The sequence below is a fragment of the Trachymyrmex septentrionalis genome, unplaced genomic scaffold (genome assembly GCF_001594115.1).
Source record: "Trachymyrmex septentrionalis isolate Tsep2-gDNA-1 unplaced genomic scaffold, Tsep1.0 scaffold22, whole genome shotgun sequence".
NCBI lineage: Eukaryota > Metazoa > Arthropoda > Insecta > Hymenoptera > Formicidae > Trachymyrmex > Trachymyrmex septentrionalis.
Genome location: NW_017305375.1, coordinates 2,545,688 through 2,566,270, shown reverse-complemented (window position 1 = coordinate 2,566,270; position 20,583 = coordinate 2,545,688). Strand labels below are relative to the sequence as shown.

General features: G+C 31.3%; 1 protein-coding gene across 1 annotated transcript in view; it reads left to right on the top strand.

The window, feature by feature from the left end:
- The window catches only part of LOC108748253, a 26,625-nt gene that overhangs the window by 3,856 nt on the left and 2,186 nt on the right, over nt 1–20,583 (top strand). Inside the window, exons 2-4 of the mRNA XM_018486288.1 lie at nt 908–1,452; nt 3,555–3,874; nt 7,465–7,773. Coding sequence (XP_018341790.1) covers nt 908–1,452; nt 3,555–3,874; nt 7,465–7,773 — 1,174 coding nt within the window. The remainder of the gene's footprint in view (nt 1–907; nt 1,453–3,554; nt 3,875–7,464; nt 7,774–20,583) is intronic.

Below are 20,583 nucleotides of genomic sequence, written 5' to 3'. Positions count from 1 at the left end.
TATATATATATATATATACATGGAGTACCGTGAGTACTTATGCTTTTATTTCGAGATTAAATTAACAAATTTTAGTTTATTCGATCGCGTAATCGGATTATAGAATAGGGTATAATTTTATTTAGTCCCTCTTTCCAATTGTATTCCATTACAGTTTATAATAAAATAAAATATCAGATACACACAATAGAATATTAATCGTATGTAAGATTAATTATCATTATTTGTATATATTTCTGATTAAAAATGAATTACGTAAATATCATCAACAATTATAAATCTAAACTACAATCATGAGTGAATTATTAGCGTATATATCGATATCAATATTTCCACAATTTACGCAAATTCACATGATCCACAATTCTATCTTTATACATCCAACAACTATATATTATTTAATAGCATTATCCACGTCATACAATTATAAATTGTATTTTCAAAAGGAACGAATTTATAAAACAATCAATCACATTTTATATAAGAAATAATTTTATTATCTATACTTTTATCACTTGATGCAATTATGCGTTTGTCTAATTCTACTAATTGTTTATCCATAGTATAAAAATCGTTTCTAACATGGCATAAAATGTGTATAATATGCTAATACTAATCAAAAGTTTAGCGTTAAAAACGCGATAAAAATATAATCCTTGAAGTGTAAAAACTTTCGTATAAATGTCGTGCATTATATTTTACAACAATTATCGCGTAATCTTCGTTGTCATGAATAAACTTTACTTACATACATCTAGCTAGTAAACAGAGATTAATTAGTTCATGTTTCTGTTCGTGTTAACGTTTAATTCATTTTATTTTCCTGATGCTGTCTACAACGTTAATGAAATTCTATCAATATGCTACCGTAGACAGGATAACGTGATAATAACGTCCTTTCTTTCAGACTGCTGAGATTATATGAAGGCAGACAATATAGGGAAGCCGCTGGCTTTCTGATGAAGCTGCCACATTACACCTTAAAGGCTGCATTGCCGGATATTCCAGTGGACCTGTTGATCGAAACGCTACCACACAGCCTCACCTTGCTGGAGGCGCTTTACTCTCGATTGCTGGAATTAAACATCAACGACATGAAGATCTTGCGAATCGAGCAAGTCCTCTGGAGGGTGGTGCACCTGATATCGACCAGTCAAGACCACTTCCGACCGCGAATCTGGTGTAAACTTCTCGTGTCATTGAACAGATTATCGCCCAATACGAAGAGCACGCTGCTATCGAGAAGACGTGCTCTAGAGAGAGCTGTAGAAGGACTCGGCAAGCACGGATTAGTGCCTTCCTCGCAGACAAACATCTCTGAGAACTCCGTTACGCCAAATTTAGTACCATTGCCGGTGGCATTGAGAGAAGAGCTCGAGACGCGAATGGAAGCATACAAATTAGCGTTACACAAGATTGAAAACTTTGGCAAGCACGCTGGGACTAATAAAGGTACCTACTTCAAATTATTGTTAATAAAGAGCGTTGTATAACACTTAGACGATTATCGCACGTTAATGATGAATAATAAAATAACAAAAATGCTTCTATAATTTTATAATATTAAATATTTTAAACTCGTAAATATTAAAAGTATCTTTTAAAAGCTTTAAATCAAAATGATAATGTTACGCAAATTTTACAATGACATGAATAATCTGTAAACATCATAGGCATAAATCAAATTTCAATATTCCAATTTCATGCAAAAAGCAGTGTGTTAATCGATCGCGACAAAGATAAATGGTATCCATCTATCCTTCAATTACGTGTTTAATTATTTGACAAATGAATGATAATTACCATTGGCAGCGTAATATTAGATTAGCGAAGCAATATTTTATGATTATACGCTATATTTTTTAAATTCGCTAGGATTTCCATGCGAGATTTGGCATTACGATGATTACACACTGAAGCGCATAATTATCGTCGGCTGTGCAATGGGATTAGCGTGCACCGCTAATTCCATCGAAATAAAGTTGTACGACCGTTCGTACCACCTGTATATCCAGAGTTCCGTGGAACCGTGAAGCATTGGATTTTAACGGAGCACCGCGTTATATATTCACAAATGCAAATGGACTAATGTCGAGAGCGTGTTAAACCATTTATACAGAGAACTGCACCGTTCTCTCGTTCACCGATAGATTTCCATGACGCGCAATTCAAGATATGTCATCATTGGTATAACGTTTTCGCAGAGAAAGGTGTTAAAAATGAAAAAAGTATACATAGAAAGATAAGCTTACGCCGTAAATATTGACAAATATATGGAGAAATACATTTACGATATCATCTCTCAAAAATAAGTATAATATATCAGCAACTATTCTTTAAAATAGTCAATTAAAATATAATTAATAAATCTTGACTATTCTTTTAAATCATACATCGTTGAAAAATTTGGCACATTTCATGTGTCCCAAATGGTCCACTCAAATTTATGTGTTTATTCAACACAAGATGAATATGTTAAAAGGTAATAAATATTTAAGAAGATAAAAATTAATAACGACAGTGTATAAACAAATCGTGGAAGCACATTTTTTTCAGTAAAATTAACATTTATGATATGTTAAATTAATATATTTTATTCATTTACTTATAATTTACGTTTTAAAACACATTATTTTTATTTACTCATCACTTACTCATAAATTGTGTTATTGTAATGCTAAGAATATTGAATATCAATTTAACATAAATTATTTAAATAATATATAATCACAAATGTTTTCAGTAAAATTAACATTTATGATATGTTAAATTAACACTCGAATATGTTCCACACAAAATGTAAACAAGGATTTGCGTGGAATTTCCAAAACAAATACGAAATACTATTTATTGTGTAGCTTTAAGCATATAATTTTCCAATTGATTGATTCTCGTCTTTAATTATTATCTTTCAATTGCCGTGAGAAAACTATCTTAATACTAAAACCTGCATTTAATCTCATTAGTAGTATCTAATTTTATATTAATAATAGATAATCTCTAATACCTTCATGTATACATGTATTTAAGTTTATTTGCTTCACTTATTTGATTTAGTAACAACTTAATCATATGAAATTAATATCTCTCTTTTACTAAAAAGTATTAGAAATTATTTCATCAATCTTATCGATATTATTTTATTGGTTTTACCAATTTTATTAAAAAAGTATGGTCCATATGATTATAATATGTATAATGAGAACATACCGTCGGCCGAACTGCAATTTATTGGAGCATGAACCTGTTGCAATTTGTGCCTCGTGCACGAGAGTGCGGATATGCCGCATAATTTAATCTCGCCTCATTATATAAAGGAAAGTGTGGCATATTTAGTTATGATATCAGATAGATACTCCGCGATTTTGCTGTTCATGTGCCGGATATCGGGCCGGCTATCTACGTAGCCCCGAGGCACCGTAAAAAGGCGATGGTGGATGCAGTAATAATCACCTCGCGCCATCATCGGTTCCGCTCTAATAATAAAAAATAATAATAACGACCCCGAAGAGAGAAAGAGAGAGAAGCTCTGATCTTTTCTTACGCTTCTATAGCGGATCAAGGTGTACAAGCGGCTTCGCATCAACGGCAGCTTTCCCTGAAGTACAGCGAGATCCAGCAACGCCTGATCGATAATCAGAGCTTGCTGAACACCTTGGAGAAAGCGGGCGGGCCGTGTAGCTTAGAGAATTTACTAGCGGAGTTGAAACGCCGGGTCGAGCAGGATAAGGAGGCGCTCCGGGAATGGACGGCCTTGAGGAAATCGACCTCCGGATCGACGAACACGAAGAATCCGGCTCTCGCCGCCAGATTGTTGCAGTTTTCGAGAGGCTGCGCACTCGCGCTGCAGTTCATGAACGAAGATAAACTACAGGTAAGATTGAAACATTGCCATCAGGAAATGTTTTTCCCTCGGATGCCCCTGAAATTTAATCTTCGAAGATGCGCAAAAGAACGTTCTTCTTTTCCTCATGCATTTTTGCAAAAAAGATCAACTAAAGTTGTTAGTTTTTAAATTCAACTTGGACACTGAAATGAGATTTATAGGAGAAATCTGACCTCGGATGAAGAAATAATGCCTCGGGATCGCTATCCCAAGAGAGTCGCCGCTGATTATTGTTATCTACCCACGAAACAATTCGCACGATCCTCTCGAGCGTAAAAAGGCGTGAAACGGTTTGGCACAGAAACTGTTAGAACAATAAGCGCGTCGTCGTATATGATCACGATTTTTTTGGGGAGGGGAGGGGGGACTCCGTAAGAAATTCGCGTACGATCAGCCGCAACAATAAGAATGGTGAAAAATCTGCGCTGTCAAGTGCGAGAAAATGACCTCGAAACACACAGCACACAACACATGCAAGTGATACGATTCCCGTGGGATTGCGGCTTACATTCCAGCAGCTCTAGCAGCTGACACATCCAAGACAATCCACGCGGACAATGTCAAAGGCGCTGTGTGTAACCAGCGTGGAGTCCCATAAGGACTCTACGGCGAACCTAAATTACCCGAGTTTACTCCTGTTTCTGCTTACATTTAACTATTCTCTCGGCTAATGTCTATTCCTACAGATGTAGATTAATCTTAGTTTAACTTACTTTTTATTTTATTCTAGTTTTAACAAGGGACCCGTTACAACTGTCCGGAACTGATTCGGTTCTTCTTGAAATATACAATGTTAAACACAAAAAACTAAGTAACACGTATTTTTTTATAATACCAATTTGGACCAATGAGAATAAATCTAAGATTAAGAAAAATTATTCGATCCAAACGGATCTTAGAAAGTACGATTTTAAATATTTCATATTTTTTTCTATCAACTCAATTTGAGATTTGATAGGTGAAACAACCCCTCAAAACTAACACTTACATTTGATTCAAATCAATTCGCAACAAAACGGTGAGCTGTATAAAAAAGTTTTGGACAAAACTTGGCTTTTTATATACTTGATAACTGTGTATTTAGATTTTTTTTAAATTTAATATTTTTTAAATTAAGCAATATAAAAATGCGTGTCTTAAATTTTTATGTTTAACAATATATCAAGAAGAATCGAATCGATTTCAGACAGTTGTAATTAGGGTTCGTATAAGAATCAGAAAAAGATAAAAAGTAAGTTAAACCAGATTAAAGTTAATCTACCTTGATAGAAAAGGATATAAGGTGACAATAACGCATAAACGATGCAAGCAACTCGATATTAATATCCCGAAATAAATTGCAAATTGATAAATAAACGCGAATTAAATAAATAAACGAGGGTTGACAACCTAAATAGGATGATAACGTGAAATCTGTGTTTATACTTGCGAGAGCAGAAAATGCGGGAATTACGCGTGAACATAAATTATTTCTATCAATGGATATAAGCATGTAACACGTATTTAATTGAAACATCGGCGTTCTGAAACTTGAGTCAGAATAAAATATCATTATACGGAATATTAAATAGCCTACATGCGCTCGTACATGCGGCTCGTTAATAATACGTCGCGGAATACGTGCGAGGCTGTCGATAACGCGAATCAAATAGCAGTTATTTTTTAATCAAGCGAAAAAAGCGAGTACCTAGGCAGTAAAATTTATTTGAAACTCGCAAATTTAATTGAAACTCGCATATTTTTTTCATAATTTTCAATCGAGAACGAAGTTTTGAATAATATTATCCCGTCGAATTTACCGTAAAGTCAATATATAATATTCATGAGAGAAGTGTTTTCGAGCGCACGCGTGCGCGAGGTACTAATGCACGCGAAGCGTTAATACGTTATGATTAATATCACGTATATTAATGCCAAGTCATAAATTATCGTCGTTGGGAACTACGACGCATACATGATAAATATTTTACGCGCCCGACTGATACCGCGTCTGCAGTTACTGTGGAGCTTCGCGGCGCAATAAAGATTGAAAATTGAATCCGCGTCGTCGCTGGCTGATACCCTCGGGTTTTCAGCAATGTTTTGGAAAAACGCGAAACACACAACATTCCGGTCGCGATCGTGCGAAATGTACAATTTACATCACGTGACACGCATAACACGTTTGTTTGTGAAGAGAATAGCAATTTCTATTTCGCCGGGCAATACAACTGAAGAAATTAGTTTAAATATTACTTTAACCTTCCCCTTTTTGAACGAGATAGGAAAGGAAAAAGTGACGCTTTGATGACGAAAATAAGGTCATGTTGAATGTTGAATGACGATATTCGACACAACAGCGTCTAAAATATTTTCAGTAAATGTAGAACGTTCATCTTATCACGAAATTTAACGAGAATTCGGTTGGAAATGCGGCGAATCCTATTATCGTCAGATGCTTAAACGAATTCTCGATAATGAATGCGTACGACGGTACTTTCATGATTGCATTACTCTCGTTAAATTGAAAACGAAAATACGCGAATAATTATCTTATTTACTTCCATTTGCAAAGGGTGATGACGGGGTGAATTGTAAAAAAGGTAAAAAGTAGCACCCAGATCATTGTATAACAGAATCGAATTGGAAAACTGGTCACAGCATGCCAAAACGCGTTAATTGCTTTCCATTGAGTGCATTTTAATTGGAAGTTCATAGTCGATTGCAAATCCCAATCGAAAAACGAGTGGATCGAACGATGAATATTGTTTACTAGTTTCTTTACAATACGCGACATCCATCCGATTGCTTTTGCGTAGTGTTAATATTTCATATGATAATAATAATTACTTTCGTGAAAAAAAATTATCTTTTTCAATATGTTTTCTTATAAATTTAAAATATAATAAAAGATTGAAATGTCGATAAGTAATATTAAACAGCATTCGTCTCATTTGTAAGCAAAATAAATTTCAACATTCTCTCGCGATTATCTCAGCCTATTCGCCAATTTTCAATTCCCTACTTTTTTTGCACACAGAGACACTGCTTAAGTACACAATGATGTAAACAATGAAAAAATATTATTAAAATTTTTAATTACAAGCTACTTATACAAAATGAGGATAAAACTAAAAAAAAATCGCAACTACACGGAAATTACGATTTTACTGAAATATTTAAAAATTTAACTAAATAATAAATCTAAAAATAATTCTGTTGGACCACGAAAATAATTATGTAGGAAACTTAATGAGCATGAAGAGCAATGCTGCAAAACTTTTGACATTCTAGTCTCAAACCAGTTTGAGCATCCTACAAGATTAGGACGTTTTTGTCCAACAAAATTATTTTTAGATTTGTAGCTAAATTGTTAAAAGCTTCAGCAAAATTATTCTTTTCGTGTATGTTTAAATAAAAAGAAAGAGAAATGTTCTAAAAAATTAGGCCATCTATTTAATAGAAATATTCGTTGGAAAATAAAACAAATCCTCAAAAATATAAAATGTAAAAATATATAAAACTATCAGAAAAAAATAAGAGTTTTATACAAATACATCTGTCTAAATTCTATCTACATCACAAGCTATCCCATATAGGTTCTCTATCTAGACGAAAATCTCGGTGACGACTACGAAGAAGAGTCCAGTAGTGCCGGCTATCACACGGATGAGAGTTGCAGCCCGACTCCGGAACCAGTTGTAACGGGTATCAACTGCGAGGCACTCAATGCAGAAGAAAATTGTTCAGATTTAACTTCAGCCAATATCACAGTGGAACAACTCGCCGAGAGATACGGCGCTCTCTATGACCAGGCCAACTTGCATACCCTGGATGCTCTGGACGCATTAGAGCCCCTTAAGGACGCTTCTGATTTGAAAGCGAAGATTCTCTACTCGGTGGTAGTGGTGAGTACCGTTTCAAGTTAAATAATTATAAACGTGTACAATGAATAGGTCTCTCCACTATGAATAGGAATCTCTTCACTAAATTGGGATATTATTCAACTGAATAATCCTTTATTGTGCTTGAAATTTCGTAGTATATTTCTTTTTAATAAATATTCTATTTTAATAAATAAATTTCTAATTTCATATTGTAATAAAAAATACAAATAAAATATATCAAATAAATCAAATACTTAAAATTTTAAGAAAAATAAATTTAAATTAATGATAAACCACACAGTTAGTGATAAAGTCATACTAAACCGGTAAAAATTTTTTTTTTCTCGTCAATCAAACGCGACTTTCACCAGATGAAAACGGTCCAAATACAACAAAAGGCCCAATGAAGCAATCGCAAATTATTATACGAGTAGCACTCGATCATCCGCAGAAATGTGTACGAATTAGCAACATGCAGAATATTCATCTGCTGTACAATACGTCGCTGTTCCACTTCACACCCTGTGTTATTAACAGAATACAAATTAACAATTTTCCGCTAAATGTACTTAATGCTTAAGTGTAGCTAATATTTGTTTGGTTTCGTAACATACGTTTATGCGGATGTGTGTGTGTGTGTGTGTGTGTGTGTGTGTGTGTGTGTGTGTGTGTGTGTAGGAAAAGAAAGTTGCTTATTTTAATTGTAATTAAAATTTTGAAAAATATATTTACGCTAATATGCATATTAAAATGTGATTAATGCTCATAGAGATAAACATCATAACGTAACGATCAATTTTCGACGCCCCGTTAATACAATTTCATTCTTTATTTCTTTATTATTGCGAGCATGTGATATAGAGAAGCCATTTCAATTCATCTCTTTCTATAAATTGAAATATTATTCCAATATATTGATTCATATATATTGTTTTACACGTAGATTAAATAGCGTCAAAATACAAATTTTAATTATTTCATAATATACAATAAAAGATTCTCTCGTTTAAATCATTAATAGATGTAATTTAATTTTCGATGTAACATTATATTATTGGCCGTTTATTTTAGATCCTCATATTTTATCCTTTAGTTTTATACTACAATTTCGCATTGAAGCCAACGTGTGCATGAATCCCGTTTTTATAACAAATGAGAAATAAATTCGAGAGACGATGATACAAAAAAATCCACAAAAGTGGTTTAAAAAGAATAGCAATTCGCATATATAATTAAACTAATACGTGCATACAAACCTATAATTAATGTACAGTTCACAGAAACTGTGCATATGTAGCCAAGAGCAAATTATATCAAAGGTTTCGGGACATGTGACGAGATAATAAGTTATACGTCGAGTAACTCACAGTCTATCTAGTATACCATAATCACATCGAGTGAGAGATTAAGCTATTGTATTCAAAAAATTTTCCTTTGATGTATAACATAGTTCAACACACATTGTTTTACATAAAATCTTTTTAATATGCACGCGTTCGTTGAAATGGATTAATTTTAATAATTTAAAATCTCATCTGCATTTGGATTATGTTATCAAGCCAACATGAACATTTTTATTCAAGTGCAAATATCGAAAATTGGATAACATTTTTCACCTTTTTAACCGCGTAAGTGCATTGCTCTTTTTAGATACCGTTTTAACCTCCAAATAACCACGTGTCTAAAAATAAAATCGCATTAGTTTCGCGTGTCAACGGGACTGATCGTACTATGAACTATTGCATGAGCTCGCCAAGCTCATTTTCGCGTGACATTGCATCACGACATTGAATGTTACCTGACAAATCGCTATGGAAACTGAATGTCGTGCTGTCGTGACATTGAAAGCTAATGACAGCTCACCAGATTGATGAATTATTATTAGCAATAGGATGTAACATATATACTTTGAAAGATATATTGACAAAATCAGAATTTAAACTTTTCCATGTGCGTTTATAAAAAAAAAACAGGACATTGTAAATCCAAATAAAAAGTAATTTCAATATGTGTGTTATTTAGTTTTCCGTATAAAAACGACATTATACATTTAAATGTGTAACTCTATATTTGTATGCAGTACAATACGTGATTTTTACACGGAAAACTAATAAAACACACACATATATTGAATAGTCATTTTTCATTCATTTGGATTTGCAGTATCCCGCAGTGCTTTCATTATAAAGCACATACAGGATGTTTCCCGACCAAACGCAACGAAGCAGACAAAGCTTTCACGCGTGTTCACGCGTGGTCGGTTTCAGTGTTCCGTCAGCTTCGAAAAAGTCGTGGTTGTGTGTCATGAGGAAGAGAGAGTCGACGAAATCTAATGGGCATGCATACACTCGGCTAAGAGCGCGGCATGTCGACAAACACTTGTTCTCCACTTGCACTCTCACGTCAGATAACATGAAAGCCGAGTGCCAACGAGGACACCAGGCGTGTTGCGATACACGCAGAGTGTTTACTCGTGCTGTAATCACGCTTTAAAGGCTACGCTATACCGGATCTATACTACCGTGCTTCCTTTTTGTTCAGGATATTCTGCGAACGGCATGTATACATCCGCAATCAATATTTCTTTTCTCATCTGGCAAAAACGGAAAGTTGTTGTTCTTCGCATAATGTTTAAATATTAAATTTCGATAGACAAGTTTATAATATTAAACTTTTTTTTAATTAAAGTTTGTACGAAGTCAAGCAGATAATGAGATCCCGCTTTATCTACTGCTGAAACTTAATTTACAGGTCTTCTATTTTCAGTCACTCGTAATTCAGACTGATGCTTCGATTGATGCTTCAGTCTTTCTGACATAGAGAAACCTCTCTTTCTCTTTCTTCCTATCAAACTAATCAGGACTAATTATCTGTGAAAGAATAAAAACACGCGAGTGCGTATAAAATACGACTCTATATATTTTTCAAAAGTGGAGCTATACAGATAAGAAAAGATTTATTCTACAGATAAAATGAAAAGAAAAAATTTGTTCAATTTTAGGTCATGAGAGAGACAAGTGTAACTTGAATGAGAATATACGACGCGATAGAATCAATAGATATCGTATTAATACGTCTAAAGTTCTATAGATCTTCGAATCTCTCTTACTGTGTAACAAAGTAATAAATTTCTTTTATTACTTCTACTTTAAAGCAGTATTTACCAAGTAAATTATAGATGAAGCGTGTGTAAAGCGACCCATTTCGCGTCCGCGCCATGTCATCTCGTTGATCCAAATAATTTCATTAAAGCGGAAAACTTAATTTTATAATCAACGGAGTCTTTGAGCAAAAAATTATGAAATCTTACGAATCGTACTCTTAAAAAATTTTAAAGCGTCTATTATATCCAAATAGAGAATTTTAATTAATTACTCGAAGGTGCGCGCAATTATTAATATTATAATAATTCTTGCCGTCTTTTAATTAAATGAATATTTCTTGCGTTAAAAACTGCATTTTATGAGCACGTAATACAAGCAGGTTTAATACCAACGGGAAAAATCAGTGTATCTTCGCGAAATATTAATCCGTATTAAAACTAAAAAAGTTCTTCATTAGCAGTGAATTTAAAGTGCAACGATATGCTCTAAAATTACGTTTGTTCCCGCCAAAATTTTATTATTTAGAACAAAATGGGTATCTTGTATAAAACAGTGTGTTCGAAACTGCATCTCTATTATATTGGCTTTTAATATTTCTTTTTAAGAGGAAAGTGAAACTCAATGAAAAAAAGGAGGATAGCCATAAACAAGAGATAAACTTTTTATACGCGAGAATTAATCTTAAAATGAATTTCGAGCAGAGGATCGACAGTTTTTGTATATATAAGTATGCTGCAAGATTATTTTTACTACCACCACGCACCTGTCTCCCGCCCGATCGATGGACCATTAACGTCAAAGCCGCCGGGGAGGAAAGAGCGAAGGGATGATCGAGTGATGCGAAAGGGGAGTCGAAGGGAGAGCACACTTTTGCGACAGAGTATACTCGGTAAGTGATAGAGAGAGAGAGAGGGAGGGAGAGAGGGAGGGAGAGAGAGAGAGAGAGAGAGAGAAAGAAAGAAAGACAGAGACAGAGAGACGCTAGTCCTGAGGCTATTAGGTACTTTGCATACATACACGGATACATGCAGATGCCTTTCACACGGATATCTGGGAAATCGATGAACTAAAATAAATATCCACGAAGAAAGCGACACATACGCGCTAACACGGACTATTCCTCTCCGATATCTCACGCGCGCGCGTTTATGTCACCTTGTAGAATGGGCTGTTGTCATTTGGTCGATAACCCGGCTGGGGATTCGCAAAATACATATATTTTCATCGAAATGCCACCACGTGTGATTTTAATAATGCCAGAACTGATGGCCAAGCCGCGGACTCCGACGTCTTTTTGAGACGAGCTGTGACAACCAACTCCACTGTGAATACCATATATAGCGGATTTCAATACACAATACGATTTATATTAAGCCTGAAATAGCTCAATGTATACAAAGATTCTCTTATGATTTCTTATGCAAATATCACGAAGATGTAATAAAGCATCGAAGAATGAAATATTGACAGTTATTGATCAATATTTTAAAGACCCAAAATCCAGTAAAACGTCTCCTTCAGAGAAAAGCTTATTCTCCTCTTACTACCATATTAAATAAAGTATGAAAGGCAACCGGCTTCTTAAATAATGCAAGCGAGATATCTAAATCGCTATTCCACCGCTATTTCCGTCGCTATCTCGTTTCGCGCACAGATTTTCTAGTAAAATAAGCACGACGAAGGCAGTTCTTCACTACCATTTGCCTCATATATTTTTGTTTTCTTTTACGTAGAAGCTATCATCCTTGTATATATCCTAAGTATGTTCGTAGATAGAATGCAGCGACGTAAAGATATGCCAGCGCTGATAAGTCACATACTTTTTTCAAATATAATTATTAATTACAATATTAGTCTTTAGTTTGAAATAGTTTAGTTTATCTAATTGCTTGAAATTCTACAAATAAGCACTTAAGTCATTAATTAATTTATAGATAGATCTCTTGCAACTTTTAACTGATATCAATATTATATGATATCAAGAATATAAAAAATACAAAATACTTGCAATACTAAACTTTGCATGCACAAGTAATATATTAATATCCATTTCTGCTAATGTAGATTAACTTTAATCGACTTACTTTTTTTTTTTCCAGTTTTAAGATAATAAATAAGTTAAATATCGAGATGAAGTTAATGTATTGGGTTGGAACAAAACTTCATAATCCTATGAACTTCAGAATTCAAGCAGCTATAACTCATTAAAAATAAATAAAATTTAAAAGAATATGTTTTAAAGCTTAAAAACTTTACTTTTAAAAGGTCATTATGTCTTTTGAGTTTCTTTGAGTTCGATAATTTTTACATGTAGAAAATGAGCTGGACAAGATGGGAAACTGTCTTCTCACTTTGTAAATCTATTCTAGTGCCCAAAAAAACTTACATAAATTTTCAATCTTCTAACGTAAAGCTTAAAGTTTTCCATACACAATTGTTCTTTAAAAATGTTACTAAGATTTTTGTTACTGAGTTATCGACGATTAAATAAAAAAGCATTTTTATACAGAAGCTATATGATTCGCGGGTTATCTTCGTGTCTATATTCATTGTTGGAATACCAACGTTTTATGAACGTTGCAGTTTATTTCATTAGGGCGAAGAGCAACCTGATACTGCTTATAAAGTAAAGTCAATAAAAATGTTCGAGAAGCATTTTTACTTTGATTGCTTATAATTCCCTTAAAAATCATCGTACTGCATAAAAAAAAATTTAAAGTTAAAGCTTTGCTCTCATTAAATGATATAATTGCCATTTTTTTAACACGTAGACATGATACAAATAAAATAGCACTACTAACTTTTATTCCAATTCAATATGTTAGTAGAAATAAATACGAAATGAATTTTGAGCAATGGATATTCTTATATACGTATTAGTATAAACATTTCGTATGTATAAGTATTTTGTATGGATTTCGCTGATCTCATCGATTTTGTGAGATTAAATTAGAATAGGAGAAATTGGCAAAAGTATAGAGACATAAGAAATAATTTATGAATATAAATTATTTCTTTAATCGACACATAATCAAAGATAAATATCAACTTGTATTTGAAATAATATTTTATATAATATTGATAATAAGCCTAAAAAAAACGAAAAGGAAAGGGCTACGAGCCAAAGGTTTATCGTTATAAATTAAAAATTAAAAACATTAGTAAATAAACATATCATTTAGTTAAAATATAAAACTTTAATTTGCCGGCAATAACAAACAAGACAAAAAACATATTTCGATCCCTATTGGATCATTATCAATGTTAACAAAAATAACGAAAATAAAGAAAATATTACAAAGAGAAATATGAAAAAATATATAAAAATTATACTTCGCTCTCTTATACAATATTAACGCTGTCAATAATTTCGCTCAGTTTGCAGTAAATATTATAATTAGAATGTTGATATTGGTGACATTGTATTCTTCTGGTTATGTACATAGAATATAGACGCATAATTATTGATTCTGTTAAAAAGTGCAAGTAACAAAATGTAATAGGAAATATAACTAAGAAACAGGTAATAAAGATAAAAAAGAAATTAAATGTAATAAGAAATATACACTAAGAAACATTAATAGGAATTAAAGTTGAGCAATGTACAATCATACATTATATTAATTTAAATTAATTTAGTAGCAGCTAAATTAAATGAGAATAAATACCTTATAGATGTATATATAAAATACATTAAACGTCATCTATTCTTAGACAATGAGATAAGAGTGAAAATAAAGTCATATCTCTTCGATGTTCAGAGACAATATAAAATCGACATTCAAAGCAAGAAGATTGATGTAATAAAATTAAGAAGAAAAAGAGAACATAAGAAAGAGAAAAAATAAAATAGAGGGAAAAAGAAATGAGGAGAAGGAAAGTAAAAAGAGAGAGAACATAGAGATCAAGAAGGAGAAAGAGATTGTATAATCTATAAGTAAGATTCTGGTAACGATTCTGTCTCATTTTGTTTATTAAGACCCTGTTTCTGTCTTTTAATATGAACCATTTCAGATACCAATTTTTTGTTGTACAAAGATTCGCTATCTAAAATTTTCACTTCATTCCATCTGAAATTGTGATCAAAATTGATATGATGATCGGTTAACAGGAGTACCAGTCTTTTTCTTAATATCAGAGATATGTTCGTGTAATCTCGTACTCAATCTTCTTTTAGTCTGACCAACATAGCTAGCTTTACAATTGTCACAAGAAATCTGATATACTACGTTCTGATTAGATAGTAGCTCTAACTTGTCTTTTCCTCTCTTAATAAAACTTTTTAGTATATTAGGAATAGAAAAGGTGAGTTTGCAATGAAATATACTAGAAATAGGAAGGAAACTTTCGGAAGTAGATTTGACGTAAAAAATTGTGAAATATTTATCTTTAACATGTACATTACGTGTAATATTTTTATTGTGTATATGGAATTTTAATTTTGGTTCAATTATAGAAAAGATAAAAGAGAGAGAATAACAATTATTAAGGAAAATATGAATAGCGTCTGTCAAATTTTTTTGTTAAAACCGAGAATGTGATAAGAGAATAATTTTGTCTATAAAACTAATGATAGTATCTTTTTTGGTGACAGAGAGGATGGTTTGAATGGAAATTAACAAATCTTCCTGAAAATGTCTTTTTATAGTAAGTGTCAAATATAATTCTATGATTATCTATAATAAGCATCGTGTCAAGAAAGCTCAATCTGTTATCTGTACCAGCCTCTATAATAAATTGTAATCTTGTATGTAAAGAATTAAAAGTATTCAGTATATCATTGATAATATTAGATAGAAGTGCAAGAATGACATCAATATATCTAAAATAAAACAATGGTTGTACTAATAATTTATTCATTGCTATTTCTTCGGCAATTACCTTCTTATGTTTTCCTTTCCTTCTATTTTACCACATCAACCTTTTTGCTTTGAATGTTGATTTTATATTATCTCTGAAATTGAAGAGATATGACTCTATTTTCACTCTCATCGCATTGTTTAAGAATATAGATGACGTTTAATATATTTTATATTATGATACACATATAAGATATTTATTTTCATTTAATTTAGCTGCCACTAAATTAATTTAAATTAATATAATGTATGATTGTACATCGCACAACTTTAATTCCTATTAATGTTTCTTAGTATATTTCTTATTACATTTTACTTATTACATTTTACACTTAATATTTGTACTTTTTAACAGAAACAATAAATTATGCATCTCTCTATGTACATAACCAGAAGAATATAATGTCACCAATACCAACATTCTAATTACAATATTTACTGCAAACTGAGCGAAATTATTGATAGCGTTAATACTGCATAAGAGAGCGAAGTATAATTTTTATATATTTCTTCATATTTCTTCATATTTTTTCAATATTTTCACCGTTATTTTTGTCAACGTTGATAGAGATCAAAACGTTTGTTTTTTATCTTGTTTGTTATTGCCGACAAATTAAGGTTTTATATTTTAATTAAATAATATGTTTATTTACTAACGTTTTTAATTTTTAATTTATAACGATAAACCTTTGGTTCGTAACCCTTTCTTTTTTTTTTTAATATTTTATATATAACCATTTTTTTATGAACTCAAACTTCTGTAAATATTGTAAATCTAAATTAATATATATAATAAGAAATAAAGATTTTCCTCATAAATAAACTTTCCGTTAATTGATAAACTAACAGTTAACGTCAAAATTATATGTATGTATTTAATTATTCACGCAGTTAAATCGTTTAAACTTCTATCTTAACGCCATTCAATTAAATCAAATTCTGCAAAAGATAATTAATTAATATTTGAAATATCATTCACATTAATTTTTATTATACAATTACAAATGATCAAGTATGGTATTACATAGTTGACAGCTTATCGTTCCGTAGCTAATATGTTGCATATCGGAAAGATGGCTTTCACACACGAATACGCGAGAAACATGCGATAAAATAGATATTGCACAGAGAGAAGCGTTTTTTTCGCTCTTTCTTACACATTCGCACCCGTTATATGTACAGGTGCCCTAGAAATACTGCTCTTCCCGACTGTAAATGCGAGAAGGGAACTTAGAAGAGAAATGATAATAATGTATGTAATAATTCAGAAACTTACGATTCATGTCGTTGTAAATAATAACTGATTACGATTCAATTAAATGCGATGCAGACGACAGGCTATGTTACATTCAGCTGGCGGTCACGCAGAGCAGTCAAAGTCTAACTTTAAGTTATACTTCAATCTCGTTGGATTTCATGTATTAACAGTTCTATAACTTTTGGAATTCTGGTATTAATATCAGTCAAAAGTTATGGATCCCGTCCACAAATTAATTAACAATAGCTATTCGACAAGTGATGTTATCTTTGTTTATATAATATTAATATATATGTATTTATTTATATCAATTGATGGATAATAAGATATAGTTGTAATCATGAAATATAGTTCTCTGGAATAATTTAACGGTAATACATGAGTGGCAAATATTCGAATGAGATTTTTTTTATATGAATACAAATCGACATTGGTAAACATACTTACACTGACAATGAGTAACAGAGAAGAGTGCCTGTTCAATTTACAGTTGTGGACTCGCGGCAGTTGTTTCTGTAGTTGGTGTTGCAATGTCCGAACAAATATAGTACCGAATGAGCTGTTGTACAACGCGTAGTTCATGAATTGGTTAAGCTTCATACATTAATTAAGTTTCTTGCGAACAAAAATGTTCAAGTTGTCGAAATTTTGAATAAATTGCGTGCACAGTTCGGAGAAGAGACATTATCAAAAGCACAAATGCGCAACGCCACTCGCTTCACATCTCCCTCCTTGTTAACTCAGTGTAAGTACATTTAGGTCCGATTGAATCAATGTTAGTTTAACTTTAAGCGAGGCTTAAAACTCTCTCTACTTCTGTCTCTTTCCCCCCCCCTCTTTCTCTTTCAGCTTTAAAAAGAGAAAATTTTAAGCCTCTCTTGAAGTCAGAGTAACATTGGTGCAATCGGGCCTTACTAATGCTAATTTATATTCACAACAAAAAAGTTTTATTCATGTTTAAACTCTCGTATAATATTTCTAGATTATTGATTGAAAAGTAAAAAAATATTAGAGCACGAATTAATCAGAATTCTTAAAGTTCCATAATGTTATAATTTTAATAAATTTCAATCAGAAGAATATTTGAGTTCAGTTTTTAAAGTTGAAATTGTTAAACTTCTCATAAATCAACTTCAAAAATATTTATTGTTTTTAAGCAGAATACTGGGTTACATATAAACGAATGAAAAATATATCGCTTTTTACTCTTACAAGAGAATGCTTTCAAGTGTAAATCTCATAATAATGCCAAGTTTATATAGATCCGTTATTTAAATAATTAATAAGTATTTCCATTTCACTATTTATAAGCCTTTCTCTGCGATATAAACAAAAAATATGTAAACTACATCCGAATTTTTACATACATATATATATGTATATTATTGGCCATGTTATTTTGTCACTTTTTGCTTTTTAGCAAAATGTAACTTTTCTGGTTATATTAGTATTTTGAAATTGTAAATTACACTAATAAAAAATGATAGAATCAATATGGTGAACAACCATTTAAAGATAGCGTTCCAATATGTCTAAAAATGTATAGTTTATCGTATATATCATAGGTTTTCGTCAGTGTATAGCGACGGATTCCCATTAGCCCATAAATTTTTCTTTATTTAATTAATTTTTTAATTATAGGGAATTTCAAATGTTTTTTTAAATTATTATATATTGGACTAGTTTTTAATTAGGAAATCTTAATTTTTTTTAAATTATTATATATTGTAAACTTGAAAAGTATGAAAAATCTCTAATAAAATACTTATAATTAAATACAATTTATTATTTTAGACTTTTTCTTGTTCGCAACTCTGACTTCTGCAATAATTAGATGACCATTATACAAGACATCATGCGCTTTTCACACGTAATTATAAGACATACGCTGTTATTTATAATAGATTATAAAAATATAATCTATTAATAATACATAAATATACCGAATATATAATATATTGGATTGATAAGAACCTAAATAATTGATCGAAATGCATATATGCATATTTATTAAATATTAATAAAAATTTCTTTGCGCACCGTTAACTGCGTTGTGTTAACTCTTAAGTAACAATTTTTTTTTCCTTTTTATTATTTTATTATTTTATTATAAATATTTTATTAGAAATTTCTACTACGTTCTAATATACATTGTTAGTGTCACTAAAAATATAATAAGTATGTAATGTATGATACAAACCGTACATTTTTAACATATATCAGAATGCAATCTTTAAATGCACACACATGTTCGCTATATTAATTCTACTATTTTTAACAATGTAATTTATAAATTCCGAATTAATATAATACAACTTGCTAAAAAGGAAGAAATGACAAAATAACAATACATAAAGATTCGGGAATACATACTTGATACATTTTTTTGCTCATGTTGCAAAAGTGGAGCTTATAAATTCGCGAATTTCACTTATAGATTACCGAAGTAATCAGTTTCACTTTAATTTACCACTAGAAATATCTCGAAAAATATCGAAGATACAGAAAAATGTTTCAAACAAAAGTGGAATGGTTTCGACAGACATATTTTCGTGTTGTTTTTTTCTCAGTAAGAGCGCCAAGAAGATACGAAGGTCATCTTTACTTTTTTAATGGAATTATATGATTTTTTTATATATAATATGATTTCTCTAATTATTTTAAATATAAAAGTATTAAGGTATAAAGATATCAAAAAATCAATTGTTTACGAAATATTTTATTTTAGCACATATTGACATAAAATATTAAATATTTCGTAAACTATTGATTGTTTAATATTTTTACTTGACTTTTATATGAATAATTACAGAAATTATATTAAGTATATAAAAAAAAATCATATAATTCCATTTAGAAAAGTGACAATGACTTTCGTATCTTTTTGATGCCTCCATTAAGAAAAAAAATAATATGATCATTTGATCAAAATACGTCTCCCTCAAAACCGTTCTACTTTAGTTTAAAATGTTTTTTCGTATTACATATTTTTCCATATTCTTCGAGATATTTGCCGTGATAAATGGAACATCCTTTATAGGTTTGGCATTATTATAAGATTTATACTTGGAAGTGGATCGATTCATTAAATCTGGCAATTTTCTTTTCAAATTCATAACAGTATTTAAGTAAAAAATACACAAGTTGTAATATATAATAGCAGTCATGACCATTTGCGTCTATAACGGTATCAGATAAACAGTTAACCGTTCATGACGAGCCATTGTTAAAAGTAGTAATTTATCAACAATGCTCATAAATTAGCATTGTAAACCAGACAACGAAGAAAATTCTATCATGTCATGTGCGTTTTCTGCGAAATTCCATAATTACGCGACAACCAGAAAAACGTAGAAGAAATATGCTCTCATGTCATCTAATTAAAGCAACCTAATTAAAAAACTGCAATCTAATTAAAGCTTGCAGCAGCGATTTTTAATGCTACTGCAATTTCGTATATTACAGTCGACATGTACCTAATAAATACAGAAGTGATAAAATATGTTAACAACAATTTTTTTATATTCTATCACGTCCGAACGATTTGAGTATAAATATGTTTAATACTTTACACACACACACACATACACACACACACACACACACACAC